General features: G+C 39.9%; 1 protein-coding gene across 7 annotated transcripts in view; it reads left to right on the top strand.

Annotated features, from left to right (window-relative positions):
• The window catches only part of ADGRB1 (adhesion G protein-coupled receptor B1), a 411,983-nt gene that overhangs the window by 262,932 nt on the left and 136,209 nt on the right, over positions 1–12,842 (top strand). For all 7 annotated transcript variants that reach the window (XM_075211647.1, XM_075211646.1, XM_075211644.1 and 4 more), the window contains 3 exons: positions 1,690–1,833; positions 5,220–5,295; positions 11,677–11,779. In XM_075211647.1, coding sequence (XP_075067748.1) covers positions 1,690–1,833; positions 5,220–5,295; positions 11,677–11,779 — 323 coding nt within the window. The remainder of the gene's footprint in view (positions 1–1,689; positions 1,834–5,219; positions 5,296–11,676; positions 11,780–12,842) is intronic.

The following is a 12,842-nucleotide window of genomic DNA, read 5'->3' as shown; positions in this document are numbered from 1 at the left end:
TCCATTCCTCACACATCTACTGAACCCTCTTCAGTCCGGCATTCGTTCCTGAAACTCCACAAAGTCTTCATGGACTAAGGTGGTCATTATTGCATTAATGGCCATAACTCACTGCTAATTCTCCAGGGTCTCTCTGCTGCATCTGACACTGTTGACCACACTCTCCTCATACAAACGCTACAATCCCTAGGTCTTGAAGGCACTGTCCTATCCCGTTTCTCATTCTACCTATCTAATCACTCATTCAGTGTTCATTTCTCTGTATCCACCTTATCTCCACTATCAGTTGGAGACCACAAGTCTTGATCCTTGGCTCTCTGCTCTTTATACCACTTGGAAAACCAATATGCTCCACTGGATTTCAGTATCCCCTCTATATAGATTATACCCACATTTATCCATCCTCTATCTTACCATCTGTGTTGACCCATGTTCCTGTATGTGACATTTCATTTTGGAGGTCCTCCCCCCCACCTCACACTAAACTAATAATATTCTCACCAGTGAACACCAGTTTCCTGACGTATTTTTTCCTGTTGACAACACAACAATAAATCCGACCTCTCAACCTTGATGCTTAGGTGTCGTCCTTGACTCATATCTGTCCTTTATTCCCCACATCAGTCAACATATCCAAATCTAAGAAACATTTCCAGAATACACATGTATCTCACACGTGACACTGCAAAAACTTAAATTCCTGCACTCATAATTTCATAATATTCATTATTACAATTCACTTCTTACTGATCTTCCCATAACCAGACTCTCACCCCTACAATATATTTTGAGTGCAGCAGGTAGACTAATTTGTTTTTCAAAATGTTCTTCTACTGCTGCTCTTCCCTGTCAGTCTTTATATTGGTTGCCTGTTACAATACTGTATTCAATTTAATGTAGTTCTACTAACATATAAAGTCATTGACCAAACTGCCCCAACATACATCTCTTCACTCAAAATATCTCCCAACTTGACCCCTCTATACTGCGTCTCTCATCCACAATCTATTAACTGCTTCAGTTTCCAGTTATAGGACTTTTCTAGGGCTGTCAAATTACCTCCCTTGTAAACCAAAACGTTCCCGTTGCCTCCAAATCTTTAGCATTCCCTGAAAATTTTCACCTTTTCAGGCAAGCTTATTAAATTCCTGAACAAACTTCTTACCCTCCCTAGTCTATTCTATCCAATTACCAACCCTCTACATAGTTCACACAAATGTTATCTTTGTTTCCCTTGTACAACGCTCTGACCCCAAAACCAACTTGTGTAACTGGACCAGATAGCGCCCAACTAAGAACTTTTGCCAGTTGGAATCTGGACCCATTTGCAATATGTGGTTCTAACCAAAAGTATCAATCTACTATTGTCCTAAATAGCCCTCTGCCTGTTAATATCCTTATGGTATTACTGTGTTTGTTCCCAATTGTGAAATGCTAGAGCTAAATAAATATTATTATTATTATTATTATTATTATTATTATTATTAATTGTCATCTATACTTAAAAAAGTTGATACTAGACAAAAATAAATTAAATTGCTGTTTTACACCTAAATAATATACTACTAATAACATATGTTTTCATGCACACAGATGTGTATTTATACACTACTTAGATACATTAACAAGTATTAAATTATGGTTGAGCTTTACCTGCCCTGATCAGCTATTGGTTTTTTTTATTGAAAGTTTTAAGTGTCTACAAGCGTCCGGCCAACAGCCCGGCAGACATCAGCTTCCCGATGAAAGGTTGGAGAGGATTGGTGGAATGGGCGCGAAACTCAGAAGACAAAGTCTCTATTTCCAAGAGTTTTCTTTCAACGGAAGACACAGGTTAGATACACAAATTCAGCTCAATAGCCAACAGCTAGATCTTCCATATACATTAATGTTGTGACCAGTTTACTGTTGTAAAATATCACTGATAAGATTGAATACAATTTAGGATTTCTCTCCCATTATATGTTGACTTATTTCATAGTTACCAATCCAGTGATTGTATAATTGTATCCAACAGATTCATATTTTTATTTTACAATTAGCTACACTTAGTAGTTATAAAGGTCCAACCAGTTTTTACACAGCTGCATTCAATAGTTATAAAGTAACACAAATACAAATTTATACCCATCTATAGTTTGATCCATTACATGCAAACATATTTCCAGGATGGTCAGTAGTTTAATTGTAAATATATATATTTATTTACATTTTTACACCTGCTGCATTGTTAAAGTGTATCCAGTAGTTATGGCACCTCCATTGCATGTGCTGGATAGTCCATTATCGTTATTTAATAATAACTAAATCCTGTTGGAATTGCAGTCAGGATTCATCTAATCATTGGAATTAATAAAGCCAAATGTAAAATGACTATTTATTTCCTGTATGTTATTTTTACAAAAGGCATATCCCACTGAAAATTCCTTGCGGTTTCCTGTAAAATATATACTTGTAAACACTGCAATCTTACATACTGCTACCCAGATCTACTGTGGACAAGTCTGGTTGCTGGAACATAATCTGCTGTTACTTTGTATCCAGTGCACTCCAGTTGCAGCAATAGACAAGTCCTGGTGGTATATTTACTAAACTGCGGGTTTGAAAAAGTGGAGATGTTGCCTATAGCAGCCAATCAAATTCTAGCTGTCACTTTGAAAGCTAGAGTCTGATTGGCTGCTATAGGCAACATCTCCACTTTTTCAAATCCGCAGTTTAGTAAATCTAGCCCCTGAAATCACTTTATTGTGAACTTGTGAAATCATGACCCCAGTGCTCTAAGGCAGAAGTGCTAACCACTTAGCCACCGTGTTGCTGGTATTTGCAGTGTCACTAAGTATAGGCTTCGTAGGTGTGTCTGAGTCTATTGCAAACAATGAGAAATTGCTGAGCCGGCCCATGAGGTTTTCATGCACTGAGCAGATTTACGTTCAGTGCATCAAAAATGCGTTCTAGACACCAGTCAACACAGCTTGGAAGGCTGTGAAAATACAATCACTGACCTCTGTTGTGAATGGGATGTGACAACTCCCCAGACACCATGAATGCAAGAGTGTATCTAACCTGTGAGTGTATCTGCTCTGCTCTTGCACCATGCACAGATTTGAGCATAAATCCATTGATGGAACTGACTGAAGTTCTGCGAGTCTGATCTGTACTTCTCTTCCTTGCATAGAGAGGGGTGTGTGTAACGCGTCCTGAATTTAAAATTACATTCAAACATCCAAATTGTTTCACTTTGAAATTAAAACGTGTGGATTAAAATGGAAAATGTACAGCCCTGCATCTCATCGTACAGATACTACAAGTCCTTCTGGAGGTTTTTGGCCCCTTCGTAAGACCTTGGCTTTCAGCTTTGCGTATTGTATATCTTAGTATCCGCTCTGGAGACCTCCCTCTATGTTCAGAGATACCCCCCCGTTCCTCCCGGCCCTTTAATACACCGGCTCAGCGCCGATTCTCTTATCCTTGCAGTTTAATCCCCGGCATGTTTTTTCCCACCAGCTTCATACCATTAACCTCAAACATACAAGTGCGTTTTCATCTGCGGGTTAATTTATCGGAACCCAAACTCTGTGAAATGTTTAGCTGCCAGCAGGAACACTCCACGTTTTTAGTAAAATGAGCTGTCACAGTGAAAGAGCCAAGTGGTGGAAGGAGCCCAGAAGGGACTGTAAAGGTCCTCATTAGTTCTGTGGCGGGGATACAATGCCGTGGGTGATTACCTTCACTATCACTGCCGTTAGCTTGGATTTCCTGCCTGCTGAATGCCAGCTGCAATCTCCTGCTGAGCCTGTAATGTTTCTGCTTCTTGTGCCTAATGCTCTAAGCCCGGGTGACTTAGACCTCTCTGTCATTGAAGAGGTTAAATGAAAGTTAATACATTCGGAACTGGACGACTCCAGGATAAACCGGGGTTAGAATTATTTGTTAAAGGGTGTCTATTATTGTGCTAAACAATATACAGGAAATAATTGGAGTATTTATATTTAACATAAATAAATCCACTACGCTCTCTATCAATCCTCTGCAGGCTGTCATGTTAGGAGGGAGGTGCTTGTCTAACAGACACAGACTGACTGACAGATTCACAGTATTTGCTTTGTAAAGTGGGTGGAGTCGGATCCACTAAGGAGCCTTGTTCTCTATACACCCATCATCATCACCACCATTTATTTATATAGCGCTACTGATTCCGCAGCGCTGTACAGAGAACTCATTCACATCAGTCCCTGCCCCATTGAGGCGCACAGTCTAAATTCCCTAATATACACACAGACAGACACAGACTAGGGTCAATTTGTTAGCAACCAATTAACCTACCAGTATGTTTTTGGAGTGTGGGAGGAAACCGGAGCACCCGGAGGAAGCCCACGCAAACACGGAGAGAACATACAAACTCCACACAGATAAGACCATGGTCAGGAATTGAAATCATGACCACAGTGCTCTAAGGCAGAAGTGCTAACCACTGAGCCACCGTGCTGACCGCCTGTCTCCCAGCGTTTCTGACAGCGTTCTACTCAATCATCGGTCAGCGCTGAAGCACCCAAGGAAGCACAGCAGTAATAGTGGGCGTCTGTGTGTGGACCACAAGTAAAGGGGCACTTTGGAGGACGGTGTACTTACCCACCACAGATTGGTTCACTCTAGGATGTATTTATAGTTCACGATACTAATGGTCCTTCCTCAGTACACTGATAAGACCTCTTATAGATATTTAAGATGCTGCAGTAGCTGTTACCGTTACTTCATTATTCAACAACAATATATATAAAGCACAGTCTGTGACTACAAATCTCTGTGTTACAACTGACACGGATATCTTGTTGGTCCGTCGCCATCTGTTTTCTAGTTCCGCAGAAAGTGTTGAGCCAGAGGCACCGAGAGGAGCGCTGACCTTCCGATCATCTCTCCTGAGCTTTGTTAGTTGAACCACAACCAGAATCTGCAAAGGTGGAGCGCGATCCAGTGCGTTTCACGCTGCTGCAGGCCACTTCTTGCCGATTGCATTCACAACATGTGCTTTGTGTCCTAACCTTTTCGTATGAATTATTCATTCCCCTCCGAAATCTATTTCAGCCAAGTAAAAGCTTGTTAGCCCACGGATGAGCGTGTGGCCTGTGTGTGTTGTGAGATTGTTCCAGCCGCTTGCACAGGTTCCCTCTGTCTGCCTTTGTCTCCATTAATGGATTTTCTGCTTTTTGTTTCCTGTACAGATACAGAGGATCCATCCATGTTCGTCATCGGGACAGTGCTGTACCGGAACCTGGGCAGTATTCTGTCCTTACAAAGGTAAGAGGAACTGTGGTCCCATATAATTGTCTTCTCTTGTCTGCCAAGTGCAATTAAGCCAATCCCCCGTTTGATCCTTAGTTCTTTGTAAGGATATCCTTATGTCTATCCAAAGCATGTTTAAATTGCTCTACTGTATTATCCTCTACCACCTCTGACGGGAGGCTATTCCATTTTTCCACTACCCTTTCTGTGAAGTAATTTCCTCTGAACCTACTTCCCCCCAGTGTCAGTACATATCGTCGTGTTCTAATACTTCCTTCCGTTGTAGATTAATTCCCTCCTGTACCTTGTTATAACCATAGTTGTCTACTCTCCCGGAATGTTGGGAGACTCCCGAATTTCTGGGACGAACCTCCGGTCCATTAGTTTAGTGGGGGGGGGGGGGCCTTATGACGCGATTCGCAAGTAATTTCTTCCGGAAAAGTGGAGGTGTTGCCCATAGCAACCAACCAGATTCCAGTTATCATGTGTTTAGGACATTCTAGACAATGATAGCTAGACTCTTGCTATGGGCAACAGCTCCACTTTTCCTTTTTTGTAGAAGCTTTAGTAAATCTACCCCCTAAGCAACTTCATACATTAGAATAAAATAAGAAAGCGATCCTCCTACCCTAAAAATTACAATCTACTTGCATGGATTTTACTTTGTGTTGTACAGTGTAAGATGTAAGAGCAGTATAATAATATAATATATGTGTGTCATGTTTTATGTGAAGAAGTCAATGCCAATATGCCATAATGTTCTTTTCATCTCAGTTTGGACCCAATGGACCTTGAAATAAGCTGACCACACTTCTGTGTGCTTTGTGTCTTCATGAAATATTATCTTATTATTGGCATCTTCTGTGGCCGGCGGCTACAGCGCTTACACTAGAGTTATAGTTAATCTAAGGAAATTGTTCTGATCCCCAGCAACGTACAACCAACCATTGTCTTTGTGACTGCCTTAGGGTCCGGCATTAAACACCCCCAGCCCCAAAGAGTCAGCAGGGAGAGTAAGGTTCTCTGAAGGATTGTGGTTCGGTTGGGTGCACACGTTGGAGGGCTGACGGCTTGAGGAACTGGCCGTGGGCTGCGAGCTTTGTAGGAAAATACTTTTTCTTTCTTTTAGACAAGCACTGAGGCAGCAAGTGAAGCGTCCTAGGGCACGTTTACGAATCTGTTCTGCACTGATAACCATGTGCCCATCTCTCTTCTGTGCCGGGCTATTTTCTTCCTAGGAGATCATATTAACGACATGCTCATTCCTTCCTCCTCCTGTATAGTCCAATTAGCCAACTGTAATTGCACAGGATGATTGGACATATTGGAAGCATTTCTTGTGAACACATAAAACCATTGTCTTTAGATTACTTCTACAGGAAGTATATGTGGTGTTCAAATCCCATTAGACATCGGAAAGACTTTTATATGTAGCAGATTGTAGCTGTGTTACCATTGACTACAAATTAAGTGTATTATTAGTAAAAGACATCAAGGTAAAGATAAGATGATTAGACAGCTGGGGACTAATATTACAACATGAGTAATTAGTATATTAGTAGTACAGAATAAGTTTATAAAAGGTGGATTGTGAAGGTCAGTAGACCAGTAACACCTTAATGTGACTTTTGGGCCAGGTTCGAGCCCCGGACAGCTAAGATTGCAACATTCAGCTTAAGTAAAGTGGTTGTCCCATTGTGAACATCTCCTCTGCTGCCCCATTATGTTCCCTCTCACCCCTGTAGTAAGTAAGAGCCTTTCCCCCGTTATCTCAAACCAGAGGCCACATCTCACTCTCATCTTACAGTGAAGGAGGGCTGAATCCATCAAGTTATCTTCAACAACATCACGTTGAGCTTTCTAATCAGCATTAGAAGAGGACTTGCTGGAATCCATCCTCCACGATACAGTATTTAAGTAACGGGCAACACATGTTTTTCCAGAGAAGAGACAATCTCTTGCTACATTTGTTGGGGAGTTAGTCATAATGATGAGGGTGACTAAAATTGGATAGACACTTTAAGGTTTACAAACGAAATCCAGAGAGGAACAGACAGACTGAGCTTACGCAAGTGGTCCATGACAATGGAAAAATCCACTAGGAGGACCTCAAATCATCTTATAATAAAATAAAGGTGAATCCTGGCTCCCAAGACCCATCCGAGTGTGGGGCAATGATGGGATGAAGGTGGAGGCCGAATTGCCCTCTCTTGATGAGATTTTGATGAGATATGAACTGCAGAGACGATTTAGCCATATTAGTGATCTATACCACTGTACGAACACCGGTCTGCAAAATAAACCTGATTATCTTTAGATACATATGACAGGTCTTTCATTAAAAAGTGTCAGTTAAATGATCAGAGCTGATATTTATTATTTTCTTCCTGACCATTGACTCTAAGCTACGGATATGGTACCTCTGTGTCTTCCCGGCCTCTTGTACTTCGGTTTCTTGTCACTCAGGATTCTACCCAGTGTTACCAGAATTTTAGATTCTATTTCTGAAACTACTGTGTTCTGAGATCACAGTATTAGTATTACAGGGTAGCAAGAAGGCAGAAGATAACTCCGGAACCGATGTTTGGTGGTGTCTAGTATAAAGAATACAGTAGATTTTCTGTTCCTTGTTGCTCCAAGTGTGCTAGGTGATAGCCCAGTCTTACTAAGTTATGCAGATTTGCCTATGAATCCTTATTATTGGTTCCGCTGGTGTGCGCTGGTCACCTCGGCTAATCCAAAGTATGAAAGAAGATGAGATCTGATAGAGCAGCTACTGTAAGGTATTAGTCCTGCACATTCTCCAGGGCATGTGGTGCGATGTGAATGCAGCTCTTAGGGGTGAAGTAGATATGTGAGGTGGTAACAAGAGGTACATTTGTGTGAAGGACTTTTGATGTACTGGTTAGAACTTTTGTCGCAGTGTTTGAGTGAAACCTTAAATTCTATCTGAGAATCCTGAATGATGAGCTGCTGGTTTCTGGTGTATATATACTCAGTCTCACTCTTTTGTGCATGTTTCATATTGTTTCTTTCTGGGCTTTAAGGTGTCTCATGGTTGGCTGTAGGACTGTCAGTTTGCCTTTAAGCCAAACAATTACCTTATCCCTGCTTGTTACATTTGTTTTAGTAACACTATGGGTGCAGATATTTGTTTGAAAGAGATCTTTTCAGACGTCAATCTATTCTGTCTAAAATGTCTCAAAATCAAAACGGCTCTATCAATCTCATGTTGCTCAGGCCCAGCAACTTTTTATACTTTTTGCTACGAAAAAACCATCTGGCTGTTACGACAACCCATTGTATGATGTGTACGTGAAAGTAAGGTAGCTGCAGCCAGTGTGCGCCAAGCTGTATGGTGTGAGCTGCGCCTTAGGTGCCGGGTAAAGCCGTCCTGGAGACATTTCATTGCTCTTGTCTTGCTGTCACTGAAACCGTTGCATCTGCCCTCACTTAACATCATCCAGGCGTAATATGATTGACTGTATGTAAATAAACGATAATAACTCCATAAAGGCTGGGATTGACAGCGCTGCTTCCACTTTCCTAGCAATATACATCCATTAAATATTCCTCACAGTCAGTTACATAACACAAGTCAGCAAATTAAACTATAGTTGCATATAGTGTAAATAGGGTACATGTAAGTGTATCATTAACTTGTACCACCTCGCCTCAGACTGCTCAGAACGTGAGATGATTTCATGCTAATTGCAGACTGTTCAGCCCGGTCTTCAGAATACAGATTACACCAGAATTTCAGTCAGTCTTTTTATTGTAACAGATCCCGTCTGATAATTTAATTGTTTAACGGATAAAACAAGGACTTTCCCTCTGTTATGTTTTTAGTTATTGAAGGAAATTATTGCCGCAATTGCCAAATTGCAGGGAATATAATCCTATAAAGCAACTGTTAAAATTAATCATTTTTATGGAGGTTTCTCCGATTAGTCTGTGGAATTTCATTACGCATATGGGAGAGCTTCTACTGAAATTCTGTGTATAATTATTGGATGTGTAAAATAACAAAAAAGGCTATTTTGTCATTATCAGCCTTGCTTCTTTCTTAGGGTACTTATCACTTGAAATTAAAGTTGGTACCAACTTTACAGGTTAATGGTTAAAAAAACGTTTTTTCGTTTACTAAGCTGCTGATTTGAAAAAGTAGAGATGTTGCCTATAGCAACCAATCAGATTCTAGCTGTCATTTTGCAGAATGTACTAAATAAATGACAGCTAGAATCTGATTGGTTGCTATAGGCAACATCTCTACTTTTTCAAACCCACAGTTAAGTAAATATACCCTTTAGAATTAACCCTGTTCAACTCCACCCATCACTTGAGCACAGTAAAAACAGTCAGTTTGTTTGCTAAATCATTATTTGGGTGATCTAGGGACATCACTGAGAACTGGGGAGTTCTTTCAACCCCTTTGCGATTTGTTAACATTTGATGATCATCATGGAATGAATAGAAATGTATTTGGGGATTCTAGTCATTGATCAACACAATACACTTTATATTGTGTAAACGTAAGGATACTGCCATTTTCACCCATTCTTCTGTAATATTGCTGGACCTCCATGAGGTTTAATGGGGGCTGTTGGACACCAGCAATTTTCAACTAACACCACAGGAACTTAATGAGACTGTGCCCTGAGCTTTGGCTGGGACATCCTTAGATGGTGATTTTATTTTCTGTATTTTGCAAATAAGCCACTGACATGTAGTGCTGTGTACTGTAGGTCATTGTCCTGATGGAATATAAATCTTCCTTTCCAGAGTTCTAGTTCTTTTGCAGCAGGATTTCCTCCATAATTCATAGATAATTCATGATGTCCTCTAGTTCTGCAGTCCATCAAGTACAGACGTATCCTCATAGCATTATGCTTCATGGTAGTGTTTTAGGGATGATGAACAGTGTTATGTTTGTGTCAAACTTTTTGCCTAGTGTTGAGGCCAAAAAGTTAACTAATCAGACCATAGATTAGACCTCCACTTGGCATGGCAATTTACCACATGCCTTCCAACAAACAATGGTTTGTAGATTTGTGAGGCGCCAGGGCTGGTGTTGTCCCATGGACTCTTTGTTTCTTCCCTAACAAGTGCCCTACTCACATTGATGCCCACTTTCGACTGACGGCTAATTCTAGACTTATCCTAAATGTAGAGCTGTGCCATATTCTCTCCTTTTTTCTATTATGGACTTGACATTGGTCCATGCTATGTTAAGTCTTTGAAATCTCCTTATATCCTTCTTTTTATTGGTGTACTTGCTTTGAAAAATCATTGATCTTCATGGTGAAGCTCTTTTTTTTTATGTACTAACCAACGGTAAGGGGGGGGGGGGGCTGAAATGTTATACAATCAGTTATTGGCAGTTTTTTTATAAGTAAGAAAAGCTTTACATGTTTTTGTTTTATTTGACATTACAGAGTATTGTGTGTCCATAAGAGATAAGAATTAACAAATAAATCTTTTTTGATTTCATGATGTAAAAACATACAGTGTGAAAATGGCAAAGGGTAAACACTTTTATGTCAGAGGAGTTCATATAAAGGCATGAGGCTGAGGTATTATTAGGACTGGAACTATAAAAATAACAGATGGAAGCTTCATAGATGCCTCCGTTTTGCACAAGATCTGCGTCTCTCTTCCACTGCCATTACTTCCCTCCATTCTCGGCTTTTTTCGGGCTTTTTTCGGGCTGCACCCACCTTATGGAATTCCTTCCCTCGCACCACAAGACTTTCCACTAATCTTCAAGCGTTCTCTGAAAACCCACCTCTTCAGACAAGCTTATAATATTCCTCTACCACCCTCTTAATCTCCCTAGGATACCCTATTACCACCCTCTCCACAGCTAACACAAGACAACAACCCTCTGACCAACATAGTTGTGTGACTGATCATACAGCCCACTAATACTTTGTAACCTTTGCTTTCTAGCTATACAAATATTCAATATGATGTAGCACTTACCCTTGTGTATCAAACCATTGTCCCATAGATCGTAAGCTTGCGAGCAGGGCCCTCTTACCTCTACGTATGTATGTATTACCCAGTATTGTTTTATTACTGTTTGTTCCCAATTGTAATGTGCTACGGAATCTGCTAGCGTTATATAAATAAATGTTCATGATGATGATGCCTCCCCACTAGGTGTCACTGCTGACACAGTGACTATATAAAGAATTTACCCCCTCTGGTATTTTTAACATGTTATCTTCTTAAATCATGAAGTTAGAATGGATTTATTAGAGAATTATAACCACTGATCAACACAAAATACTCTAATGTCAAATAGAATATGAGCTTCCTTTTACACACATATTATTTACAGGAGTTTAGACATATTGTCAGTATCACTTGTGTATTATTTTTTGTCTTATTTAGGAACAACACAGTGCTGAATTCTAAGGTCATCTCGGTTACTGTTAAACCTTCCCCACGGTCTGCCTCCGTCCCGCTGGATATTGAATTTTCCCACTTATACAATGTGAGTAGATTATTTTGTTTTGATGAACTTGACAAATCTCCATCAGGGGAGGTTCTTTCGGAAACATTTCCTTGTTTATGAGATCTATTAAAATGACAAGTAAAGACTTAACTGGAAGGTTCCAAATAAAAACTAATTTCCTTGTGGAACCATAAACACAGATTCTAAATTTCCTTGATAATTTTTTTTCATAAATAGTATGAGGAATGAACGGAGGATAGGTAGTTCATTTTATGAATTCATAAATTATTTGCTTTCACTAGATGTTATTACTGGTATAAGAAATGTAGTTTTTGTTATAGATTTGGGCATAATGCAACAACTAAATGAAACCCCAAATGCGAGAATGCCATTTTCAGTCTTACCTGGACTTAATAGTGTAGCTCTGTTATAAAGCAAAGTATGATGTAGTATTTCCCCCAATCTACATCACAAAAACCAGACCTTTCCATTACGTAATTAAAAGCAACATAGAGACGTTCTAACAACTGTGAATTTGTTTTGAATATGTTGGAAAAACCAAAGTAACCGATGTTCAGATACAGAGGAAACACAGGTAGCAACTAATTAATGAGCACAGAACAAATTCTCGGTAATGGTAGTAATGGTAGTCTCAGACAGCTGGTAGTCTCAAACAGATCTTATTCAGCAATACTGGCAGTCTGTAGTACTTCAAACAGTATAATAACAGTTCTGATAGTAGAAAATAGTACTCATAGATGCAAAATTCCAAGTGCAACTGAGACGAACCCAGAGCCCCTCATTGCAGTATTAGCAGATAGAGTGATGTAGAAAGTCAATTGTTTCATATATGCAGTTCTATGTTCAAAAGTTGAATCAGAAACTTATAACTGAAGAATCTCAGAGAGTAGGTTGTTCAGGAGTCAAAAGTAACTTCTATTGCTGACAAATATTGCATAGATCAGTTGGGGGTTTTAAACTCCAAAGTTCCAATCAGGTCAAGAGAGAAACACACCCTACATTAATGAGACAGGTGTCAGTGACTTAAAGGTAATGTCAACATACACAGTCAGTAATTTCTGCCCACCAGAGTTAAAGAGGC

Source organism: Mixophyes fleayi, chromosome 5 (genome assembly GCF_038048845.1).
Source record: "Mixophyes fleayi isolate aMixFle1 chromosome 5, aMixFle1.hap1, whole genome shotgun sequence".
In the NCBI taxonomy this organism is placed as follows: domain Eukaryota; kingdom Metazoa; phylum Chordata; class Amphibia; order Anura; family Limnodynastidae; genus Mixophyes; species Mixophyes fleayi.
This window is presented reverse-complemented; position numbering and strand designations above follow the sequence as displayed.